Source organism: Saimiri boliviensis, chromosome 5 (assembly GCF_048565385.1).
Source record: "Saimiri boliviensis isolate mSaiBol1 chromosome 5, mSaiBol1.pri, whole genome shotgun sequence".
Taxonomy (NCBI): domain Eukaryota; kingdom Metazoa; phylum Chordata; class Mammalia; order Primates; family Cebidae; genus Saimiri; species Saimiri boliviensis.
In genome coordinates, this window is record NC_133453.1 from 102,516,817 (window position 1) to 102,543,994 (window position 27,178).

Consider the following 27,178-nt stretch of genomic DNA (forward strand, 5'->3'; position numbering starts at 1 on the left):
AGTACAGACATTCCCAATTAAAGTCAAACACTGTAAGGCTCTACCTTCTTGTTTCAGCTCTTATACTGTAAACAAGTGTCCTTTTCACAGTCTATTTAATGCCACATTTCTGCCTTTTAAAAAGAGACTTTAAAAATTTTTTTGTGGTTATATAAGTGTATGTATTGCTGGGGTACCTGAGATATTTTGAAACAGGCATGCAATGTGTAATATAATCACATCATGGAAAATTGGGTATTCATCCCCTCAAGCATTTATTCTTCGTGTTATATACAATCCAGTTATATCCTTTTAGTCATTTTTATTGTTTAAATTTCATTTATTTTTCGAGACAAGGTCTGGCTCTGTGACCCAGGCTGGAGTGCAGCTGTGCAATCTCAACTCAGTGCAGCTCTGCCTCCTGGGCTCAAGCCATCCTCTCACAGCCTCCTGAGTAGCTGGTACTACAGGCACATCACCACACCCAGCTAATTTTTTTTTTTTTTTTTTTTGGTAAAGACGGGGTTTGGCCATGTTGCCCAGGCTGGTCTCAAACTCGTGAGCTCAAGTGGTGCACCCACCTCAGCCTCCCAAAGTGTTAGGATTACAGGCGTGAGCCATTACACCCAGCCATTATTTTAGTTATTTTTAGATGTACAATTATTATTGGCTATAGTCCCCCTCTTCTGCTGTTTTTGGTACCTATTAATATCTCCATGACTCCCCATCTTCAACCCCTATTACACTTCCCAGCCTCTGGTAACTTTCTGTCGTCTGTCTCCATGAGTTCAATTGTTTTGATTTTTAGATACCACAAATAAGTGAAAAAATGCTATTTTTGTCTTTCTGTGCCTGGCTTATTTCACTTAATACAACCTCCAGTTCCATCCATGTTGCTGCAGATGACAGGATCTCATTCTTTTTTATGGCTGAACAGTACTCCATTGTGTATATGTACCACATTTTCTTTATCCATGCATCTGTTGATGTATACTTAGGTAGCTGCCAAATCTTGGCTATTGTGAACAGGCTGCAGTAAACATGAGAGTGCAGGTACCTCTCAGTATATCAGTTTGATATACTGGTTTCCCTTCTTTTTGTATATACCCACCAGTGGGATTGCTGGATTATGTGGTAGCGCTTTTTAGTTTTTTGAGGAACCTCCAAACTGTTCTACATAGTGATTGCACTAATTTACATTCCCACCAACAATGTACAAGGGTTCTCTTTCCTCTACATCCTCACCAGCATTTGTTATTTGTTTGACTTTTTGATATAGGCCTTACTGGAGTGAGATGATGCCTCATTGCAGTTTTGATCTGCATTCCTCTGAAGATCAGTGATGAGGAGCACTTTTTCTTATGCCTGTTTGCCATTTGTATGTCTTCTTTTGAGAAATGTCTATTTAAATCTTTTGCCCATTTTAAAATTGTATTACCAGATTTTTTTTCCTGTAGAGTTGGTTTAACTCCTTATATATTCTGGTTAGAAATACCTTGTCAGATGGATAGTTTATAAATACTTTCTCCCATTATGTGGGTTGTCTCTTTGCTTTGTTGATTGTTACCTTTACTGTGCAGAAGATTTTTAACTTGATGTGATCTCATTTGTCCATTTTTACTTTGATTGCCTGTGCTTGTGGGGTATTACTCAAGAAATTTTTGCCCACGTCAGTGTCGCAGAGAGTTTCCCCAATGTTTTCTTGTAGTAGTGCCATAGTTTGAAGCCTTAGATTTAAGTTGTCAATTCATTGTGATTTGATTTTTATATATGGTGAGAGATGAGAGATGGGATCAAGTTTCAGTCTTTTATAAATGGATATCCAGTTTTCCCAGCACCATTTATTGAAGAGACTGTCTTTTCCCCAATGTATATTCTTGGCACCTTTGTCAAAAACGAGTTTACTATAGATGTATGGATCCGTTTCTGGATTCTCTGTTCTGTTCCATTGGTCTATGTGTCTATTTTTATTCCGGTACCATGTTGTTTTGGTTACTATAGCTCTGTAGCGTAATTTGAAGTTAAGTAGTGTGATTCCTCCAGTTTTGTTCTTTTTGCTCAACATAGCTTTGGCTATTCTGGGTCTTTTGTGATTCCATATAAATTTTAGGATTTTTTTTTTTTTTTCTATTTCTGTGGAGAATGTCATTGGCATTTTGATAGGGATTGCATTAAATATGTAGATTATTGGCCGGGCACGGTGGCTCAAGCCTGTAATCTCAGCACTTTGGGAGGCCGAGGTGGGTGGATCACGAGGTCAAGAGATGGAGACCATCCTGGTCAACACGGTAAAACCCCATCTCTACTAGAAATACAAAAAATTAGCTGGGCATGGTGGCGCATGCCTATAATCCCAGCTACTCAGGAGGCTGAAGCAGGAGAATTGCCTGAACCCAGGAAGCGGAGGTTGCGGTGAGCCGAGATCGTGCCATTTCACTCCAGCCTGGGTAACAAGAGCGAAACTCCATTTCAAAAAAAAAAAAAATGTAGATTACTTTGAGTAATATAGACATTTTAACAATATTGCTTCTTCTAATCCATGAACATGGAATATCTTTCCATTTTTTGTATGTCCTCTTCAGTTTCTTTCAATAGTGTTCTATAGTTTTCAGAGATCTTCCACTTCTTTGGTTAAGTTAATTCCTAGGTATTTAATTTTATTTGTGGTTATTGTAAATGTGATTACTTTTTTGATTTCTTTTTCACTTTGTTCACTGTTGGCATATAGAAATGCTACTGATGTTTATATGTTGATTTTGTATCTTGCAACTTTACTGGTTACTGAATTTATCAGTTCTGATAGATTTTGCTGGAATTTTTCCAAATATGAGATCATATCATCCACAAAAAAGGATAATTTGACTTCTTCCTTTCCAATTTGGATGCCTTTTATTTCTTTCTCTTATCTGATTGCTCTAGCTAAAATTTCTAGTCCTATGTTGAATAACATAGGAAAGTGAAAGTGAGCATACTTGTCGTGTTCCAGATCTAAGAGGAAAGGATTTTAGTTTTTCCCCATTCAGTACAATACTAGCTGTGTGTCTGTCATATATTACTTTTATTATGTTAAGATATATTCCTTCTATATCCCGTTTTTGGGAGTTTGAACTTTATCAACTGCTTTTTCAGCATCAATTGGAAATGATCATATAGTTTTTGTCCTTCATTCTGTTGATATGATGTATTTGATTGATTGATTTGTATATGTTGAACGTCCTTGCATTCCTAAGATAAATCCCACTTGGTCATAATAAATTATCTTTTTAATGTATTGTTGAATTTGGTTCGCTAGTGTTTTGTTGAGGACTTTTGCATCAGTATTCATCAGAGATACAGGTCTGTAGTTTTCTTTTTTGATGTGTCTTTGGTGCGAGGGTAATACTGACCTCTTAGAATGAGTTTGGAAGTATTTTCTCCTCCTCTATTTTTTGGGACAGTTTGAGTAGGGTTGGTGTGAGTCCTTTAAATATTTAGTAGAATTCAGCAGTAAAGCCATCATGTCCTGGGCTTTTCTTTATTGGGAGACATTTTATTACAGCTTTAATCTTGTTACTTGTTACTGGTCTGCTCAGGTTTTGGATTTCTTTGTGGTTCAATCTTTGTAGGTTGTATGTGTCCAGAAATGTGTCCATTTCTTCTAGATTTTCCAACTTATTGGCATATAGTTGCTGATATTAGCCACTAATCTTTTGAATTTCTATGGTATTGGTTGTAATGTCTCCTTTTTCATCTCTGATTTTATTTATCTGGGTCTTTTTTTCCTTAGTCTGGCTAAAAGCTTGTCAGTTTCATTTATCTTTTTTAAAAACCAACTTTTTGTTTCATTGATCTTTTATATTATTTCCTTCATTTCAAACTCATTTATTTCTGCCATGATCTTTATTATTCTACTAATTTTGGGTTTGGTTTATACTTGCTTTCCATACTTGCTTTCCTAGTTCTTTAAGAGACATCATTAGGTTATTTGATGTTTTTCTTTTTTCTTTTTTTTAGGTAGATACTTACAGCTATAAATTTTCCTCTTAGTACCGCCTTCACTATATCACATATGCTTTGGCATGTTGTTTGTATTATTTTGTTTCAAGAAACTTTTTTATTCCTTTAATTTCTTCATTGACCCCACTGGTCATCCCAGAGCATATTCTTTAATTTCCATGTATTTATATAGTTTCTAGCATTTCTCATTATTGATTTGTAGTGTTAGTCCGTTGTGGTCCAAGAAGATGCTTAATGAGCTCTTTTGTTTTTTTAGGCATGGTCTCACTGTGTTGCTCAGGCTAGAGTATAGTGGTTATTCACAGGTGTGATTGTAGTGCACTGCAGCCTCCAACTCTTGGCCTCATGCAGTCCTCATGCCTCAGCCCCCCAAGTAGCTGGAACTATAGTCATGCACCACTGAGCCCAGCTTGCATTTTTGCATTTTAAAATGGCCCCTAAGTATGCTTCTGAAATGTGTCGAGTGTCCATAAGCACAAGAAGACTGTGCTGTCCCTTAAGGAGAAACTACTTGTGTTTAGATACGCTTTGTTTAGGCATGAGTTACAGTGCCCTTGGCCATGAGTTAAGTGTTAATGACTCAACAATATATATTAAGGTATCTTTAAACAGAAACACACACAAAAGAAGGTTATCTATTAATCAGTTGGCAAAATTATCGTGGCCAAAAATGTGAAGGAACCTAACCCTAAATTTTCCTCAGAAGCAATGATTCAGTATGCTCTAGTTCAGTATTGTGGCAACTTTATAGAACATAACTGCTATAAATAACAATCAATTTTTTGTAATTGTAGTGATTTACAATAATGTATTTTATAACATTGAAGCATTTTTAGATTCTTTGAATAAATTCAATTTGGCAAAAGTGCGGGTGTTTTTTTGTTCAGTATAGTGCTAGTTTAACTTATTTACTTTTGCAGAATTTTGCATCTATAATCTGGTTTTCATTTTTAACTGGAAAATTTTATTCTTTTTTTAAGTTATAATATTTATGTAAGTTAGTCAAGTAATACATTAATACTTTCACATGAATCTTTAAAAGAATATAGAAATGATATTCCCTTTTTTCTTTTATACTACCTATCCTCTGCCCCAACCTTTTCTATTTATTCTTTTTCTTTATTATTCATTCTTAATTTGTTCAGTGTCTTTCTAGATCTTTGTAATGCATGTATGCACACACACAGAGTTTGTTTTATTTTGGGTGTGTGTATGTTTAGTATGTCTTGTTATACTTTACATATTATTTTTCAACTTTTTAAAATAATTAATAGTGTTTCTTGGAAACGCTTCCATGATACTTGTTATAGATCTTCATGAGGTAGTATTTCTCCAAGATGGGTATCTAGAAATGAAATTGCTGGGTTAAGGGCATGTATATGCATTTTTAAAATTTCTAATACCAGATTATCCTCCCAAGAGGTTGTACTCAATTATACTCCCACAAGTATGTCACAGTACCACTTTCTCCACATCCTTGCTGCCATGGTTTCATTGTTTGTCCCTTGCAAAACTCATATTGAAACTTAATCCCAGTCAGGCATGGTGGCTCACACCTGTAATCCCATCACCTTGAGAGGCTGAGACAGGCAGATCACTTGAACCCAGGAGTTCAAGAACAGCCTGGCCAATATGGTGAACCCTGTCTCTACTAAAAATACAAAAAATAGCTGGGCATTGTGATGCTCATCTGTAGTCCTAGCTACCCAGGAGGCTGAGGCGTGAATCACTTGAACCCGGGAGGCAAAGGTTGCAGTGAGCCAAGATCACACCACTGCACTCTAGCTTGGGCGACAGAGTGAGACTCTGTCTCCAAAAAAAAAAAAAAGCTTAATCCCCAGAGTGCCATTGTTGAAAGGTGACGCCTTTAAGAGGTGATTGGGTCTTGAGGGCTCTACCCCCATGAATGGGTTATCACAGGAGTGGCATTAGTGGTTTTGTAAGAGAAGGAGAGACTAAACTAGCATACTCAGCTTCTCAGCAAAAAGGTACTTAGAAGTTGTGTCCCCTCAACTTTGGACTTGCCACCTTCCAGAACTTTAAAAAATAAATTTTGTTTTCTTATAAATTACCCAATTTCAGATATTCTGTTATAAGCAACAGAAAATGTACGGAGACACTTGTCAGTAATGATTGTCAGTGTTTTTTATTTCTGCCAATGTTTATTCTCTTCATTTATTTTTTTGAGACGTAGTCTCGCTCTGTCGCCCAGGCTGGAGTACAGTGGTGTAACTCACTTGGGATCATTTGTGTGCGTTAACCCCAGGAGTAGTAACATATTAAAGCTGGGCTTGAAGGAACAACCCATAGTGGCAATTTCCAGTAGAGCAAAGCTCTGAAACTGTGAATAAGGAAATGGAAGTGTCAAAATCATACTGTCAAAAGTATGACAATTAGAATCCTGTAATGCAAAAATAAGAGTCTCTTCATATTAAAAAAAAAAAAAAAAAAAAAAAAGCCTGTATATTTTTTCCTTAAGGGCAGTGTTTCAGACATTGTTTTAAATGAAAATCAGATTTTTTATAGTAGGTTTATATGTAACAACGCTAAAGTGGAGTGTTTTAAATAGGAGCAAGGAGAAATGTCTTACCTTAATGATATGCTTAAATTAGTTTCTTTCAAGCATGGAAGCATATGAGCTTAAGTCTACTTATTGAAAGAGTAATGGGAGTGTCTGTTGTTCCTTTCAGATTTTACACATACCATGTGGAAGGCACTGGCACAAAATAATTCTTTCGACACTATTCTTCCTAAAAACTTACGTATACTTCCAAAATAATGTCAACTTATATCTGTGCAAGAATATTTCAGGGGAAATAATAAATGGAAAATGCTTTAGAATGTTTAGGTCTTTGTTGTTTTAAACCCTAGTTGATTAATACAAATGATGAAGGAAAATGTTAATGTTGGGTATTAGAAAGTTAAGGTACATTATCTAAATAATGAATCTAGAGGGCTTAGCAAGCTTAAAGTCAGCAGGAAGAGATGAAAACGTAGGGTTGCCTTACATCTTTGATAACCTGGTTCTCCCATGAAGGCCCACTTCACTCACCATAATGGAGCTGAGAATAAACTTTCTGTCCTAACTACCTACGTGTTTGTTCTTTAGCTCAGAAATAAAGATTACACGATAAAAAATTTCTAACTTTATGTTTTTCTAAAAGAGTACATCCATATAAATTTAAGAAATAAACTGCTTCTTCTAAAAACTTAATCAAAATGCAACACAAAGTTTTAAGTGTTAAGAACTAAAATTTAAAATATCGAAAGATAGACCAGGCCTGTGATCCCAACACTTTGGGAGGCTGAGGCACATGAATCACTTGAGGTCAGGAGTTTGAAACCATTCTGGCCAACAAGGCAAAACCTCATCTCTACTAAAAATACAAAAATTAGTTAGGTATGGTGGTACGTGCTTGTAATCCCAGATACCCAGGAGTCTGAGGCAGGAGAATCACTTGAAGCCAGGAGTGGAAGTTGCAGTGAGCTGAGATTGTGCCATTACTCTCCAGCCTGGGCAATAGAGCAAGACTCTGTCTCAAGAAAACAAAACAAAAACAAATCAAATATCAAAAGATAGGTCATTCAGCTGTTTTGAACACTGACTTTGTTTTCTATAAACTGTTTTTTGTGTTGGAAAAATTCTAAGAAGAAAGATGAATAATATTTAGCAGTTGATTAATCTGCCCTCTGAAGCTCACATACTAACTTTTGAAGGAGAACTTTTTACAGACATGACCATATTGCTGTTTTTTAAATTTGTACAAAAGGGATCATGTACACACGGCTCCTATTTATCTCTCAGCGTGCGGAAGGTAGTGCCTTGTAAAATGTTGGACTTAGCTAATCATGCAGCACAGTGTGTCACCAACCAGAGCCAAAGAAAGAACAATTTTGTTTCCTAATACATGACAAGAACTTGGTCTCAAGAGTACTTTATAGAGAAGTAGTCTGAGTGGACAGTTCAGTTTACCTGGAAGCCGGTACTGATTTTTTGTTTGTTTGAGTCCTTTAAAAATTCATGTAAGTGGACCATCAAGGTTCTTGTATTTGAAAGTGCTTTGAACATAGAAAACTTGGGGACCATAGCATTAGTCATAAGTAGTTCTGTTTCAATTTCCTTAACATACATTCTAAGAAATGTATTTGTTGAGTCAAAGATAACATTTTTAAGCCTTTTAATGCTCATTGCCAAATTTTTCTTCAGAAGCATTATACAGGTTTATCCTGCCTTCAGCAAGTTACAAAGGAACAGTTTTACGGTTTTAATTCTCCCAAGCATTGAGTAATTAATATTGTATTTTATATTTTGTATTTTTTTAATCTTTGCTTATTTGAGAGGTAAATAATGTCGTTGTTTGCTTCAACTTGCATTACTTTCATTACCATAACATTGTTTTTTCCTTATACTGTATTTACTTGCTATAGTTTTCTTCTTTTTCCTTCAGATTATCTGTTTTGGTCTATTGCCCATTATTGGGATCTCAATGTTCTTTTCTCATAAATCTTTAAGATCCTTATATATTAAAATATTAACTTATATAGATTATATGCCATTCAGCACATATTTTTTCTCAGTGTTATTGTTCCTTTATTTTTGTATATAGATGTTCTTTCATTCTTAAACTTAGAAAGTTTTCCTTCCTTCCATGGTATAGTTTAATATTCAGTTCCATTTTTTACTCGGTTTTTGTATTTATTGGGTTTTTTAAAAATTTTGTAATCTCCTGAATTGTTCAGAATTAGAATCTCCTTTATCTAATAGGGTCTATTTTAGGTTTTTCTTACGTTCCATTGATCTGGTTATTTTTGTACTGGCATACTTTTACATACCGTATAGGTTTTTATAAAATAATATGCTCATAGACTGGTCTCACTACTTTATTGCCTTCTTCCCCCATCTGTTGCCTTTTTTTAATAAGAAAAAATTAATTTTTACAATTACATCTCATAAGAACATTCTTCACTTTTTTTTTTTTTTTGAGATGGAGTCTTGCTCTATTACCCAGTTGAGTGCAGTGGCACGATCTCGGCTCACTGCAACCTCTGCGTCCTGAGTTCAAGTGATTCTCCTGCCTCAGCCTCCCAAGTACTTGGGATGACAGGTACCCGCCAACACACCTGGCTAATTTTTGTATTTTTAGTAGAGATAGGGTTTCACCATGTTGGCCAGTCTGGTCTCGAACTCCTGACCTCAAGTGATCTGCTCACCTCGATCTCCCAAAGTGCTGGGATTACAGGTGTGAGCCACCGCGCCTGGCCTTCACTTTACTTACAACCATTTACTTCATTTCTTTTCTCTAGCAGGCATGCAAATCTTAAGAGGTGCATTTATACTCCTTTGTTTAGCCACCTAGAACTTCCCAGGTTCTCCTTATTGCTTGTGTTTACTTTTGAATTTGGCCAAAATTTCCTTTCAGACCTTACCTTTCTTCCGTACCTACCTCTGGTGTATAGTTCTCTTAAAAAAATTTATTCTGATTAGAAAAATAGTGCTTATGGGCTGGGTGGGGGTGGCTCACACTTGTAATCCCAGCACTTTGGGAGGCCGAGGCAGGCAGATCATAAGGCCAGGAGATTGAGACCATCCTGCCCAATGGATGAAATGCAGTCTCTACTAAACATACAAAAATTAGCTGGTGTGGTGGCGCATGTCTGTAATCCCAGCTACTCTGGAGGCTGAGGCAGGAGAATCGCTTGAACCAGGTAGTTGGAGATTGCAGTTAGCCAAGATCATGCCACTGCACTCCAGTCTGGCAACAGAGTGAAACTCCATCTCAAAAAAAGAAAAATAGTGCATATTTATTGTAGAAAGTTCAGAAAATATAGAAAAATACAGGGACAGAATAATTTCCTGTAATTTCGCCATTCATTGGTAGCCACATTTTGATGAGTTTTTTCCTCTATATGATCAATCTTAATATACTTAATTATACTAACAAAATTGGGATTACATGTTATATATGGTTTTATCACTTTTTCCTTATGTAAAGTCTATCGTGATTTTCTAACAAATATTTACGTTTGTGTTCCCAACACCCTGCATAGTTTTTGTATATAGTCATTCTGCTGTGAAATAGGAATGATAGTCAATTGTGCAAAGAGTAGTCAGTGGTAGTGGTGTAACCAGTAATAGTCATTAGTAGGCTAGGCGTAATGGCTCACGCCTGTAATCCCAGCACTTCGGGAGGCTGTGGATCACCTGAGGTCAGAAGTTCGAGACCAACCAGGCCAACATGGTGAAACCCCCATCTGTACCAAAAATACAAAAATTAGCCAGGCCTGGTGGCATGCACATATAATCCCAGCTATGCAGGAAGCTGAGGCAGGAGAATAGCTTGAACCCGGGAGGCAGAGGTTACAGTAAGTCGAGATCACGCCATTGCACTCCAGTCTGGACGACAAGAGTGAAACTCCATCTCAAAAAAATAAAAGTTGTTAATAGTTAACATGAGTTAGGCTGTGTCTCAACTTTAAACATACTATAAAATATGGGAGAAAACCCCATGACTATTACCGTCTCCATTTTACAGATGAAGAACAGATATAAAGTGGTTTAATAATTTTCCCACAGGTCCCTTCATAGGAAGTAGTAGGATATGATACCAGGCCTTTTGGTTTCAAAGCCTTTACTCTTTTCTCCCAGACACTTACACTAATTGTTACCCCCTAGTGCTGACCTATAGACTTTTCCTGTGCTCACCCTTTGTATGTCCTTTCGAGTTCTCCATGCTTTGTCCAGGGTCTTTGTGTAGCACTGAAATTCATCACTGGACAGCTTTGTGAGGCAGCTAGGCCGATGCTGCTTCTGTCTGTACTATTAGAGTAGCTAATATGCTCTGACTACATTATGGCTTAGCCTAGCACTGTTGTGTGCACATTACCGTCCATTTCACAGTAACATTATTTTCTAAGTGGAGTAATATGTGGCTGTGGTTTCAATAGTAGTTCCTAGGGAAATGTTATTTTTATTCATCTGCAAGTTTCTCTGTGGTAGTAACCTTTGTCCATCCAGTATTCCTTTGAATTTGTTTAGTTAATACAACTTTACTTTTTAGGATTTTGCTTTGTGACTGGATCATCCTCCAAAGGAAAAGGGAAAATTAGAGTGTTTTTTAGTGGTTAAAAACCTGCCAATCATATATGACTCCAAAGTCAATAGATTATGTCTGTGTTGACACTTTGTTTGCAACCTTTTTAAAGTTGTGATTGCTACCTGATTTGCATTTCAAAATACTCTATGTTGAAAGTAGTAAGTGTAAGTCTGCTTGCATTTTTGCTTTCCTTTTTCTTTTTTTAAATTAAGGCCCATTCTAAATGTAAAAGATAATGCTCAGTTTAAAAAACAAAATCCTCTTGTGATGTTTTACAAGACAATCTGATGTGAAAAGTGGTCTTGGAGAGATTAACCCCATTTTTATGAGGAAGTAATTTTCCCAGAATTTGATCGGAGAATTAAGAAGGATCTGCTTTGAAGGAAAGGGGATGTCACCAGGATACATAATAACTGAAATACATTATGAATAATGTTTTTCAAAAGGTTAAGAGTAAGGAATGACAGACAGTTCTTGATAAAAGGAGGAGGAATCAAGAGGCCCAGGATACGTAAAAATAAAACTGGTTGTAGGGCTTAAAGGGAATGATCTTTTATAGGCAATGTAAGTTATTTGGAGTGAAAAAAAAATACGAGACTACTATAAAATATGAAGGACTTGGAAGATGATAAAGGAAAAATGAAGAACGTAGAACATGGAAGGCACTAGCCCATCAATCTAAATGCTCTTTAGAATGCACTTTGGTAGGAAGAAACTGTAGATGGACCACCCCCGTAGAATGTTTGCATCATTCTTTTTAAGCACTGTATTAGCACTTTTGTGGTTGCATTATTGAAACTTCCATGGTAGTGCAATACCTTTGCATGTAGAATATTCTGTTGAGTGAATGTTGAAAGTGATCTCAAGTTACTTGAAATTTGTTTAATGAATCAATGCAATGACAAAATAATTTTCTTAATATAGAAGTTTTTTTGAAACTGGTTATTTGCATGTGTTCTTATAATAAACAAGTTAAAAGCATTTCTTGTAACTCATTGTAGGAACTTGAGTTGCTTTAAGGGTTGTGTCAATTGAGTATGAGTATTTTGGCTGTGGGAGCCAAATGGATAAGGGTACACATGTGTGTGTGTGCCTGATGAATATGATAAATTTTGGCCCAGTTTTACAATAGAGAGCATTTTCCTTCTTTGTAAAACCTGAAATTGCATGTCCTTAATACACTTGTGCTCTTTCTGCCATTTTTTCAGGGAAACAGTGCTTCTTAGTCCTACGTCAGCAGCAGTTTAATGTCCAGGCTCTTGTGGCAGTGGGAGACCATGCAAGCAAGCAGATGGTTAAATTTGCTGCCAAGTAAGTAAGCAATTATATCCTGTTGTCAGAATAAACAATGGTGGGAACCAAGACTCCCAGGGGTTTGGACCATTTTCATATATTAACATCAATGCTTCGTTTGTTTAAAAATGTAGTTATTTAAATTGTCAGTTCAGTGTTGCTGAATACATTAAACTTACAAAAGAGAAAATATGGAGCACAGGCTTGAAATTCATTTGGAACTGCTGAAGCAGCACTCTCTACAGACAAGTCACATTTACTTTCAAGTGGAGTAACAAAAAGCCTGGCAGCTTTAACATAGCAGAGCAACTTTATTTTGTTGTGTTTGTTGGGCTTCATTTCCTCCTTCCCTCCCTCCCCCAGTTTGAGATTTGCATATTGAGCAACAAGTTTTCTAACTGAAAAATAAAAGTATATAAAACAAAAGAATATATTTTGGCAAATGGTTTCCTCCAGAAAGAAGTAAAACAAATATGTTAAAACTTTCAGCTTTGACACCAAAAGGGTTTAGGAGAAAAAAGGTAAAACTTGCTTTTTCCTCCTGTACAAGTCTGGGCTGTCTGGCCCAGAGTTTCCCTGTAGAAGCAGCACATTGTTTTGTTCGGCTTGCAGGAGGCAGATATAGAGATAGAAGTGTGGTTGTGCATGCAGTGGCTCTAAAGTGATGAGAGTAGTTTTACTTGGTAGTTGGTAATGTCTCTAGTTTTGTTTCATGTTTTTCTCAATTTCATCTTTCTTTTTTTTTTTTTTTTTTTTTTTTAAGACAGAGACTTGCTCTGTCGCTGGGCTGGAGTGCAGTGGCAAATTTTATTTCCATGATGGTGATCTCAGAAAACATGGGAAAATGGATGGTCTTTATGTTTTAAGTAATAAAGTAATTTCATAGGCATATTTTTTTAAAAGAAAGAATTCCATCAGAGTAAATGATATATTTTTTCTATTCATTTAAAAAATTTTTTCTCTTTAGATACATGCTTTCATAGATGGGTTAATATAGATGGAATTGTGAGTTTTGGAATTGGAAAGAGACTTACAGATTTTCTAATTTAATATCCTAATTTAGCTTTCAGCCCTCCCTGACCCTCTAGCACAATGTTTTACATATAATGGATGCTCAGCAGCTGGTTTTGGTTTAGATATTTATTTATCAAATTCAGTTTTATTACATCATAGTAATACCTGCACTGGGGTTTAAAAACTTCAGTGCCATGAATTAATATCAATTCATTGATGAAATCAGTGGTATTTTAGTACCACTAGCACGGTAGCCCCACCTTTCCCCATCTCCCTCTCCTGCTGCCCAGAGACAGCCACTTATCTTCTACTTGTGTCTTCTGGTAATTCAGTTTGCTTGTTTTGTTTCCTAGTTAGTGAGAGTGTGTGCATTTGTCATCTAGCCTTTTAAGGTCAGTGTGTCTCCTATGTAGTCAAACATAAATGACCTTGGTCCCTAGAAATTTTATCTGCACAGAGAGCCTTCTATAAAAAGAAAAAAGATGGCCCTGGAAGCCACAGACATAGATGCTAAATTCTATTAAATGTACTGAAAAATACTGGAAAAGAGTCAACCTCAAAATAACAAACAACTTTTATAGTTATTGTCTTTTGTACAATAATTTGGTTCTGAAAACTGTTACATGAAGCTGACAGTTACATATAGGAATATAAATTTTTTTTTCCATAAAACTGCATTATAACCTCAGGGTTACATTCCTAAAGCTTCCAGTGGAAAAGTCTTTTGAAAATCCCACTTACCCATAATGTTCAGTGAGAAGCATTCTACTGACAAGTGGGCAGTTAATCCATATGATGTATTTAGAAGCAGACACATTAAAATACTCCATAAATAAGTTAGTATTTCAGATCCTCTCAGAAACTCCTGGGACTTGACTAAGTAACAGTAATTGAGTATATCAGATGTCAATCATAGCTTGATAGCCAAAAGAGCTACTTTCAAATGCCTACCAAACAGAACTTAGTTCACTAATGCCCTCATAAAATTAAAGAACACCTTTGTATCATTATTTTAATAAATTAAAGGCTTTCATTCAAATGAGATGACATGGGTGATCTTTCTTTTAGGCAAGGGAATAATATAGATAATTTAGCCTGGATTTTGTAATTCCTGAAGTGAAACTCCATAAAGATCTAGAGGCAGTTCAGGCTTAACAACTAAATTGTTACTTGATTTTGTAGCTATTTTTAGTCCCTTTAAAAAATGGACTTTATATGATAAAGTAGCAATATGTGGAAAAAGGTTGACATGTTGTAAATTATAAACCTTTTCACTGTTGTATGTAAGTGAATGGAGTCAATTTTATACAATAGGCTCAACATGTGGTACGTAGATAACTATTACACTTTTGGCACAAGTATGTTAAGGAATCAAGCCTGAGTAATTACCAGTAGGTGGATTAATGGCTTTTGCTATCTTGTGAAAAAAGGAAAATTCTTATGGCTAAGACTCTTGGCAAAATAATGATGAGTTTTTAGTTTTTGTAGTTGATTAAGATAATTTTCTTAGGAACATGATTTTATGTTGCAAATGGGTCAGTTTGTCCTTTCTGTGTGATGTCAAACTATACTTCTAAGGTAGTTCAGAACTCCTGATCCTTGGTAGAAGTCTACTTTTAGATGTCAGCAAGAACTTTTTAAAACTTTTTAAGGAAAAAGATATATAGGGTTTTTCTTTGCCTTTTAAAATTCTTTTTTTTTTTTTGAGACGGAGTTTCGCTCTTGTTACCCAGGCTGGAGTGCAATGGCGCGATCTCGGCTCACTGCAACCTCCGCCTCCTGGGTTCAGGCAATTCTCCTGCCTCAGCCTCCTGAGTAGCTGGGATTACAGGCGCGCGCCACCATGCTCAGTTAATTTTTTGTATTTTTAGTAGACACGGGGTTTCACCATGTTGACCAGGATGGTCTCGATCTCTTGACCTCATGATCCACCCGCCTCAGCCTCCCAAAGTGCTGGGATTACAGGCTTGAGCCACCGCGCCCAGCTTAAAATTCTTTTCCTAAAAATTGTTATTGTGTTTTATCTAAAATGGGTATGCACTACTCCTTTGTGAAAGCAAAAATTAAGATAACTCTCATACATTTATCTTTCAGATCACTTGTTTAGGTGAACGGATCCTGCTAAAAACAAAAATCTAAGGTGTAAGGTTCACCATTTGGTGAACTGATACTTCTAAAAACAAAAATCTAAGGTGTAAGGTTATTATTGAATCATAAATAGCAATACAAAGAAATTCCTCTTTGTTATTAACACATGAAAAGGAAGAAATTTTATAACCTGCTGTGGTTGTAAAATATATAAATATTCACTGTGGTTATTATTATTGTTATTCACTAACTATATTCATTATTGTTGTACCAAACTACAGAAACCTTAAGTTCACTTGAACTTTGTGTTTTTTGTTTGTTTGTTTTAATTTTGGTTCTTTTTTTGATTTTGAGATGGTGTTTTACTCTTGTTGCCCAGGCTAGAGTACAATGGCATGGTCTCAGCCCACTGCAACCTCTGCCACCCAGGTTCAAGCCATTCTCCTGCCTCAGCCTCCTGAGTAACTGGGATTACAGGCACCCACCACCATGCCTAGCTAATTTTTTGTATTTTTAGTAGAGACTGGGGATTTCACCATATTGGTTGGTCTCGAACTCCTGACCTCAGGTGATCCACCCGCCTTGGGATTATAGGTGTGAGCCATTGCTCCCAATTGACTTTCTGTGTTTTTAAGCATGGAGGATAGTTGAATTTTCTGATATGACACCAGAATTAAAGCAGTATTAAAATTTCTAAAACATTTGAAAGTAAAGTCTTCTGTTTGTTTCTCCACATGAGTTTTTACAGACAGTTGGCTTCAATTTTTTTTGTCTCCTTTTAGTTCTTTATATTTTCTGCCGTGTTACTTGGTTTAGGGCCGGATAGTCCAGTCATTTGTTAAACTAATATTTATTGAATGATACATGCCTTTTTTGCTCCCTCCTTAAGTCCACTCTTGCCAGAAGTTTTATTTTCAGGGCTAGTTTATCTAAAATTTTTAATGGCTTCCTACTTCCAACCATCTCCAATATTCTGCCTGGTGGTTCCCTCACTACAATGTTATTTCCCTGTACTCCCGAGTACATACTGTTCAGATTGGGGACACTCCATGCCTGCAATGACCTCTCTTACTTCACTTCTCATTTTAAAGGCATTGGCCTTATTCATTAATCCTCATTCTTTGCCATTTAGCTTGACCCACATCCTTCATTATCCTCATTGTTTGGTTTCTCTGTTCATTTATTAGGGATCCACATATATATTCTTAGGATGCTGAGAATTATATATATTTATATATATGTATTATATATATTAAAAAGTTTTAGTATACATTTTGATGATAACCTTAAAGTTATATAAGAGTATATTATTCCAGATCATCTTAAAAACCAATTTATAACTGAAACCTGCCATCCTATTCTAGTGCTCTATTAGCGGCATTACTATCTTATTTACAATTGCATTCATGCCAGCTGAAGCCAAATGATACTTACATTCTGTACAAATGAAGGTAGCTTGAATAAAGACACATGCTGATCAATACCAGGTAGTATTTGGTAATTAATGGGAATTCTGAACTCAGAAATGCTTGTACCATTCAAGCAGATATATTAAATTCTCTTTTTGTCTGTATAGGAGCAGCAGATCACTAATAGTATAACAGCTTGATGCAAGGAAAAATGTTTGTATTTCCAGTGCCAGTTAAGTTTCAGATATTTGGTAATTCATTTGGTGCAAATTTTAATTAACAATGCTACATTTCTTAACTTTCACGTAAGCAAGATAGTTTTATAAAATGATTGGCTGATACTTTATTTAAATAAATTGTCATTCTTAGATTACTGTTTGCAGAACTTTGGTTAATTATGAAGCTGAAATGTCCTGACTCTACCTCAGAGTCAATGTTTTAGGTAACTGAACAGGTATTCTTCGTATTACTAGTATATTGAAGTCAGAATACAGAAACAAATTAATTAGGGAACTGGCGCTGAGGCTACAAGCTTTATACAGTAAATCAAATGTCAGCAATTTAGTTTTAGTAAAACTAATTAATATTATTAATTTGAATTTTGTTTTTATTTAAAAATTTATTTCAATTTTAAAGTTAAGGGCTATAAGCATAAGCACTTAAACTAGTTTAGTATTTGTAGGTCTTTAAGTAACATGACAGAACTAATTTAAGTCATCACTGGGGGTTGCTGACATTTTTTGTTCCACTAAAGAGAACCCATACAGTAGTTTCAGAACTGCTGGCCTGTGCCATATTAAGTAGTGCATACTTCTCACCAAGCTTATTTTGGACTCAAAATTCTTGGGGTTTTAGTGAAGAAAAATGAGTTCATAAAATAAGTTATCGGCTGGGCATATTTGATTTGAGCCAGTGTGGCTCATCCCCGTAATCCCAGCACTTTGGGAGTCCAAGGCAGGAAGTTCACTTGAGCCCAGAAGTTTGAGACCAGCCTGGCCAACATGGCAAAACCCCATCTCTACAAAATAAAAAAAAAAAAATAGTTTAAAAATTAGTAGGGCATGGCGGCACGCGCCTGTAGTCGCAGCTGCTCAGGAGGCTGAGGTCGGAGAATCACCTGAGCCCAGGAGGTCCAGGCTGCAATGAGCTGTAGTTGTGCCACTGCAGTACAGTTTGGACAACAGAGCAAGACTCTGGCGTAAAAACGAAGTTATCATGATTTAAAGAATGATTTAAATCTTTAATTTTTGCAAAGCACACATGGGCAGATGGGTGTAATAGAGGTATAGAGAATGCAGGGACTTAGTTCCCTACTAACTGGTGACAGAGTCCCTCATTGACTAAACTCTACTCAGACTCCTTTGAAGGAACCTTCTGCCCCAATAAGCCTTGACTTTTTTACTTCATGTTCATGCCTGCATTGTTGTTTTAGTAAGAATCCTGCCGAGTTGCTTTAACCACGACCCCCTCATCCGCCCTTCAGTATCTGATCACCCTCCATACCTAATCATGTTCCTCTTCCTCCATTCCCCAGGTGATGTCTCATCACCCTCGCATGCCTACAGCAAGAATCCTGTTAGGTCACTTTAGCCAGAATCTCCCCTTACCCATAATGGCTCCTCTTAGTAATTTTCCATCCACTGACTCTGTGTTCCCATCCTTGGCTCTAAGTTCCCACATGTCAATGGTGTATTCAAAGTTGAGCCCAGTTCTATGCTCATATCTCTTTCCCCCTATTGCAATAGTCTTGAATAAAATTTGTTTTTACCACTTTAAATACTGTACAGCTCTCTTTTTTTCTGACACAGCCATGTGACTTTATATGTTGTTTACTGTTTGCTTATCTTTTTTTTTTTTTTTTTTTTTTTTTTTTTTGAGACGGAGTTTTGCTCTTGTTACCCAGGCTGGAGTGCAATGGCGCGATCTCGGCTCACCGCAACCTCCGCCTCCTGGGTTCAGGCAATTCTCCTGCCTCAGCCTCCTGGGTAGCTGGGATTACAGGCACACGCCACCATGCCCAGCTAATTTTTTTTTTAGATTTTTAGTAGAGATGGGGTTTCACCGTGTTGACCAGGATGGTCTCGATCTCTTGACCTCGTGATCCACCCGCCTCGGCCTCCCAAAGTGCTGGGATTACAGGCTTGAGCCACCGCGCCCGGCCTACTGTTTGCTTATCTTACCTCACTCTTCAGAGCTAAGACTCTTATTCAAACACTGCTATTTATACTTGCCTGGGAAATGTATACAAGTCTGAGATCTAGTATGGTACCAATTCACTGTAATTGAAAGAAGTGTTTGATCTTTAAACAAAGCTTGTACTTACCTTAGAATTGAAACATATGGCTGAGCAAGGTGACTCACACCTATAATTCCAGCACTTTGGGAGACGAAGGCGGGCAGATAACTTGAACCCAGAAGTTCAAGACTAGACTGGGCAATATGGTAAAACCTAAAACCTCATCTCTACAAAAAAAAGTCAAAATAATTAGCCAGGCATGGTAACGTGAGCCTGTGATCTCAGCTACCTGGGAGACTGAAGTAGGAGGATCACTCAAGCCTGGGAGGTGAAAGTTTCAGTGATCCAAGATTGTGCCATAGCACTCCAGCCTAGGTGATAGATTGAGATCCTGTCTAATTAAAAAATAAAATAAAATAAAAAAGATTTTTATTGTCAAAAAGGGGTTTTATTATTTTTTAAAGTACTTATCTAATTTATTTTTATTTTTGTTCTTTTGATGCTGTTTTAATTAGCAAATACATGGTTCTTTTGTGTTTGGGCATTTTGCACTTCTTTGCGTCAGTGAATTGTATATTTAATTTACAACATCAAAGCATTTTAAGTTGTTGCATTATTTGAAGAGCTAGTATGTAGCAGCTTTATGGCATGCCCCTTTTCTAACTAATCTTTTCTTACACCCTTGCAAAGATGTAAAAATTATTCACTTGAAGCCAGGCGTAGTGGTTCACGCCTGTAATCCCAGCACTTTGGGAGCCCAAGGTGGGCAGATCAAGAGCTCAGAAGTTCAAGACCAGACTGACCAACATGGTGAAACCCCGTCTCTACTAAAAATACACAAATTAGCTGGGTGTGGTGGTGCATGCCTATAATCCCAGCTACTCTGGAGACTGAGGCAGGAGAATCGCTTGAACCTGGGAAGCAGAGGTTGCAGTGAGCTGAGATTGTGCCACTGTACTCCAGCCTAAGTGACAGAGTAAGACTCTATCTCAAAAAAAAAAAAAAAAGAAGATTTAAAAGATTTAAAAATTATTGACTTGAATGTGGGTGGTTATATAGATCTGTGAGTACATTTCTCATTGAGTATAGTAAGAGTTAAGACATTATTTCTGACAACCAGAAAGCTAAAAAATTTATTGGTTTTGCTGAAAACCTTTAATAGTCAAGTTTCTGTGTTAAAAATGTTAATAGTTTTTGTTGACATAAGGGTATATACATATGCAAATGGAAAAACTATTAATGTACATAGTCTCTCTTTCACCATTATTGGTTTTTTTTGGATGGTGGTGGTGGTAATAAATGGAAATCGTTTAGAAAAACATGAGCTGATGATTACCTAGAATTAAAATTTGGTCATCACCCAGCCTATACCAACTCCCAAGTTTATTCCTACTATTAACAACACATCAGAATGTATCACTATATAGTATTTCTGTTATATTTTAGGCCTTTATTATGACTATCTAGTATAATAAAGTACTTCAAGGTACTTAAATCTGTGGTACCTAGAATGAATGATAATAAAAGGTAAAAAACACTATTTGTATAAAGGTTATGCTGCCCATCTTCTGTCATTATTTTGGATTTATCAATAGATTATGTAATAATAGAATACTCTTCAGCAGCCTCCATAGCAGGTGTCATATATTTTTGAGGTGAAAGGTCATGGAAAACCCATCCATACATACAGGACTCTTACTGCATGTGAAATATTATTTTAATATTTAAGACACTTAATTTGCCAATAAAACTCAATATAGTAACTACATTGCTTTATCTTGCCAACCTTTCCAGTGTCTAGCATGGATTTTTATGCTTATTTGGATGCCTCTTCCCTGTTAGTCCCTGTACCAGACCCAAAAGGTACAGTACAGTGGTCACCAGCATCTTCCCCATTTGATGTACAGGGCAAATAACAGGTTTGCCTATAGTAATAGCAGTAATAGCTGACTGCTACTATATACTGAGCTGCAAAGGGTCAGACTTCTGTTTTCTCATCTGATTTGCACAGGAGCCCCATCAGGTATAGATACTGTTTTTGTCTTTTTTTGTTTTGGGGGCAAGAAGGAGGTTGGTTCTGTTCTCTCTCTTTTTTTTTTTTCCCAGATGAGGAAATCGAGGTGTGAAATATTAAGTGTTTTGACTAAGGTATCTTAGACTCTGGACTGACACTCTAGTCTCTTGTGTCATCCTGCCTCTCTGAAATAGTGTGTAATGATGTTAGTTCAAAGCCCTCCCACATTGTGGCTCCATTTAGAATACAGCCTGTTAGTTGACACTGCCCCCCAAGACATTACAAGTCAAAACTAAAGGGAAAAAAAGTTTAAAAAACAGAACTGGGTTAGGCGTGGTGACTCATGCCTGTAATCACAGCACTTTAGAAGGCTGAGATGAGAGGATCACTTGAGCCCAAGAGTTTAAGACCAGCCTGGGCAACATGGCAAAACCCAGTCTCTACAAAAAATAATTAAATAAATAAAAATTAAAAATAGATTAAAAGTAAAACTAATTATAAAGTAATTTAAAAAAAATTTTTTTTTAGCCAGGTATAGTGGCTCACACCTGTAATCCCAGCACTTTGGGAAGCTGAGGTGGGTGGATCACCTGAGGTCAGGAGTTTGAGACCAACCTGACCAACATGGAGAAACCCTGTCTCTACTAAAAATATGAAATTAGCCAGGCGTAGTGGCGCATTCCTATAATCCCAGCTACATGCCTGTAATCCCAGAATCTCCTGAGTTAAGAGAATCGCTTGAACCTAGGAGGTGGAGATTGCGGTTAGCCGACATCTTGCCATTGCACTCCAGCCTGGGCAACAAGAGTGAAACTCTGTCTCAAAAACGAAAAAACAAACCACTGAAAACAGGCATTTCAGAAAACAGAAATGAGGTAAAGAACTTGGGGAGGAAAAGAAAATTTTTTTTTTAAATTTATGTGTGAGTGATAAATTCATGCTAAAAATTCCAAAGGAGGACTTTAATTTTAACCATTAGCAACACTAATAAGTTTGTCTCTTCCACTATAAAGCAGTAGCTGCCTTCTAAGGAATCACCCTGTTGTTAAAAAGCACGCTCTAAAAATAAGGAGGAGCAACAGGGAGTTGGAACCAGAGTTTCATGTTGTCAGTAACAGTTATTTTTCCTGAATAATCTTAATAATAAAAATTTTGATAGTTATAAACATGAAACCTAACACTGCTAGAGGCAGATCTAATAATTAATTGCATCTACTTTTGCTTAAACTTTGGGCTTTTTTTTATCAGCACTGCCATTAACACAATACATTTTGCACCTTTGTATCACTCTCATGAAAAATAAGAGACAAAGTCACTTTAAAAAGCAGCTGTGTGGTATATACTACTGATGTTGAAAATAAAACCACAGACTCAGAATTTAAAATATGAATTTATCTTTTACTAATATTGTGGATGCAGGAAAAAATTGAAAGGATTTGGCTAGATAACTAATACTGTTCCTTAACACATCAAATTGCACACTCTTTGTTAGTCACGTGTACCGACTAAAATCCTTCCCTAGAATTGATCCGTCAACAGCAAGGGAGAAGAGATCTTGGGACATTAAGGTATGGATGTCCTTTTAGATTAGCCTTTTGTAGAGTGGCACTAATGTAGTATCAGTTCTTCTGTGTGACATATGCATTCCTAAAAATAACTGTCCTATGCAAAATTGTGCAATAAAAATATGGTGTTTATGGAGAAAGTGGGGTTCATGGCATAACTTAACTCAAAAACTTGATGTGAAGAACAGGAACCTCTTATACACTATTGGTTGGAATGTAAATTAGTATAGGCTCTATGGAAAACAATACGGCAGTTATTCAGAAATTAAAAATAGAACTATCTTATGATCCAGTAATCCCATTATGGGATAATTATCCAAAGGAAATGAAGTCATTTTGTCAAAGAGAGATATATATCTACACTCCCATATTAATTGCAGCACCATTCACCATAGCCAAGATACGGATTCAACCTAAGTTTCTTCAACAGATGAATGGATGAAGTGTGGGATATATACACACTGGAATACCATTCAGCCATAAAAATCTGAAATCTTGTCATTTGTGGCAACATAGATGAACCTGCAGAGCATTATGTTAAGTGGAATAAGCTGGACACAGAAAGAGAAATATTGTATCATCTCATTCATGTGCTAAAGATGTTGATCTCATAGATATAGAGAGAATAGTTGGTAGGGGCAGAGGGGGATGAGGGAGAAATTGGTCAATCTGTGCAAAGTCGCACATAGGAAGAATAGTAAGTTCTGGTGTTCTCTAGCACAGTAGGGTGACTATGGTTAACAATATTCTATATTTCAGAACAGCTAGAAAAAAGGATTTGGGATGTTCTCAGCACAAAGAAGTCATAAAAGTTTGAGGTGATATGCCAAATGCCCTGATTTGATTTTTACACAATGTATACATGTATGGAGACATTGCACTGTACCTCATAAAAATGTACAATTATATGTCAATTTAAAAAAATAACTTCATTAATGGCACACTTTTTGACAAGGCAAGAACTGAACTTTGTTTTCTTTTTTTCTTTTTTTTGAGACAGAGTCTCGCTCTTGTCACTTAGGCTGAAGTGCAGTGGCGCAATCTTGGCTCACTGCAACCTCCTCTTCGGAGTTCAAGCAATCTTCCTGCCTCAGCCTCCCAAGTAGCTGGGATTGCAGGCATCTGCTACCACGCCAAGCTAATTGTATTTTTAGTACAGACCGTGCAAAATGCTCATTGAGAGTTTAAGAAATACATAAATACTATGATAAATACAGCATTTTACCTTGACAAAAATGTGCAGTTTGCTTGTGGAAGTGGGTATCAGAAGAAAGGCAGTTTGTAAGTTATTGTGAAGTGGTGGAAGAAACAATGTCTGAAATTAGAGGGAAAGTTTTAACACCAGATGTGGATAGGTATAACTTGAAACATGAGTTATAAGTAGATGTTTAAGGTATGTGCATTTTGTATATTCCTGCATGACTGAGTGCACCCAAGTACTGTTGTCTGCATTGACCAAGATTTCACTGATGAAATCTGGCATAGGCAAAAACAAAATTCTCCTTATACTCAGATTGTTCCCTAATACGTCAGTGGTGTTGGAACAAATTCACATTTTCAATACAAGCTTTGTAGCAAAACCGACTGTACTCTTAAAAGTGACAACAGTATTTGCTAATGAGTGGATAAAACATGAATCTTACCTGTTTCGTTACTGTTTGTGTGGGGGTAAGGAAATAATGAATTCAAAATGACTGGTTTGAGAAACTAAATGGAAATGACACCAGTAATGTGGAATAAATTGCCAATAGAGACCGAGAGTAAACATGACCCACTGTTTGGACCTGAGATGGGCTCATCTTTCCATATAGCACTGGCCAAATAAAGAGTGGACACTTAAGAGGAATGAAGCTATCTCCTTTTCCATTGGGTCGGCAGCCAATAGTATTTCCTAAACTTATCTATGTCAAGTTGATTGAAGAGAAGTTCCAGGTTTTTGAGTTTATAAAAAGCCCAATAGGTTGTTCATTTTCTGTTGGACCTCATCAAGACTTCTAGTCTTTTTATCAATCTCCACATTCTCTCCCAGTCTTTTCAGGCTCCTCCTGACCTCATGCGGCCCTATGCTCCATTCCTGGAGCTATTCTCTGCACCTTTATCCACTGTTGTTTCTCGCCCCTTTGTTTCTCTTGCCCCACAAACACCATACAAACTCCCCTGTCCCATAGGCTCCTGATCCTATCTAATACAAGATTAGAGTATCTTGTGTGTTCATAGCATAACATGTGGTTCCTGTTTCTCAACTGGGCCCGCTAGTGTATATTCTACTTTATATTGAAAATAGAGGTTTATGGGCTGTGCCTGTATTTTTGTTGTTTCATTGACCTCTTCAGGATCTCATTCCTCTTTATCTCTTAGTTTCTAAGTATAATTAGAAAGGAAAAATTTGAAAAGCACTGTGAGTTCCGTTGCTTAGTATTCTCCCACCCTTCTTTATGATTAAAAACAGCACATCACCAACATGTAAACCAATTCTAGTGGATTCTGTTGCTTAAATAAAACAAAAATCCTTACTTAAACACTTGAGGATAAATGAAACATGAGATAATTCAAAAGAATATTTAGTTAGTAACACATTATCTTTGGGAAGCTAGCAGCTCAGTTAGTGGACCAGCTAACCATTCTGCCAGAATTTGGTTTAGAAAATAGTATGGATAAAAATATGTCTGTGAGGAAAAGACCATTTCTAATCTCCATTTAATTTTCGTTCTGTCTTAGATCAGTTGTCTTATTCATATATATGTATGTATATATATAATGCTTGCAGTTATCTTTAGTGCTATAGATATTTATGGTGAAAATAGGTGTTTTACTAGTTGGTTAAATTTTTAATATATAAAATATGTTTTTTATACACACACACACACACACACACACACACACAATGCTTGCAGTTATCTTTAGTGCTAGAGGAGTGCCTAAGGACTGTTTGTTTATTTTCAAAATGTTTCTTTTCCATTTTGAATGTTACTGCTCAAAAAGACTGGACATGAAAGCATGTGAATTCATACACAAAAAAGTGGGAGAAATAGTGGTATTTATATGTTAATTCCATGAAGCCCTATATTTAACTCTATTCCCTCTGGCCATATACCAGGTGGAAAAAAGCAAGGACTCCACTATTAAAAATATTAAATCAGATAGTTCCAGCTGGGGTTTCTTAATCATTTAAAAGGCAAAATATGAAGTCACTCTTAATATCTTAAGTAGATAACGATCTTAGCATTTACTTTAGATATTAAATCTGAAGTGCTTATCTTTTGCCTTACTGGCTAGACGATACTGCTAGCAGTTTCTAGCTTTGGAGTGTTTTCCTTAAAAGAAACATTGGAATTTAATATGGAGCCAACTGTTTTGCCTCAAATTGTCTGTTTTAGGAATGTCTAATTCATCAATAGAGTAATCCCAAAAATTGACTCACTAATTGGATTTAAGTGCCACAGGACTTTTCACACATTATTTTAATCAATTTGTTGGAAAGATCAATTTTCTAATGGCTGAATCCATATAAAAATGAAGCAACTGAATGAATTACATAGGAAGGTTGGCACATCTAATTCCCTAGAGGTTTTAGGAACAGGTTCTTCATTATATATCTGAAATGGTTTGAGGCTTTTAAATGAAATTTGTCTGGAACCAGGAAGATGCAATACCTATCTATCCAGGCCTGTGTTTCTAGATTCCCATCTTTTCTAATATTTAATAGTTGATCCTAGAGTTGAAATGTTAATCCCTTTTCTCTTTAAAAAAATTTTTTTTGTATGTGTACCATTTTAAAGTAATTAATAGAGTAGTTTGTGTTAGTTGTGGTTAAGTGTCGTAAAGCCAATTTTTTTTAAAGGAAGTCCTGGAGGCCTTTTTGTATTGACTGTTATAGAGGGCAATGAGTTTTTAAAGTTTAAAGTTAACGGGACTATAAAGGACTGCAATTAATGTGAAAAGTAGTTTTAAACTTAAAATGTATATATTGCTATTTGTGCTTATATGACACTTCCCACTCTCCCCAAACATAGAAGTATTTTGATTCTGAAAATAAGCCTTTTTTAGTACCATTATATGTATACATATATATTTTATTTTTCATATGAAATTAGTCATTGTGGTTAAGTGATTTTTTGGTAGCTGATGAGTCACAAGTATGTTTCTCATTCTCTAATGAGTCACCTAGCTACATACAAGTTTGTTTATTTTCTTTCCTTTCTAGATCTTTCACCTAAAATAGGTGTTTCACTAGTTGGTAGGTTAAAATTTCAGTTTGCTACGTTAACTTTTTTTTTTTTTTGAGATGGAGTCTTGCTCTGTTGCCCAGGCTTGAGTACAATGACACAATCTTGACTCACTGCAGCCTTTCCCTCCCAGGTTCAAGCAGTTCTCTGCCTCAGCCTCCCTAGTAACTGGGACTACAAACACATGCTACCATGTCCAGGTAATTTTTTGTGTGTGTATTTGTCGTGGAGACAGTGTTTCACCATGTTGGCCAGGCTGCTCTC

At 36.3% G+C, this 27,178-nt stretch overlaps 1 protein-coding gene across 1 annotated transcript in view; it reads left to right on the forward strand.

The window, feature by feature from the left end:
- DARS1 (aspartyl-tRNA synthetase 1) overlaps positions 1 to 27,178 on the forward strand; it is an 82,609-nt gene that overhangs the window by 11,830 nt on the left and 43,601 nt on the right. The window contains exon 4 of the mRNA XM_003922004.4: positions 12,278 to 12,380. Within this exon, the coding sequence (XP_003922053.1) occupies positions 12,278 to 12,380 (103 nt within the window). The remainder of the gene's footprint in view (positions 1 to 12,277; positions 12,381 to 27,178) is intronic.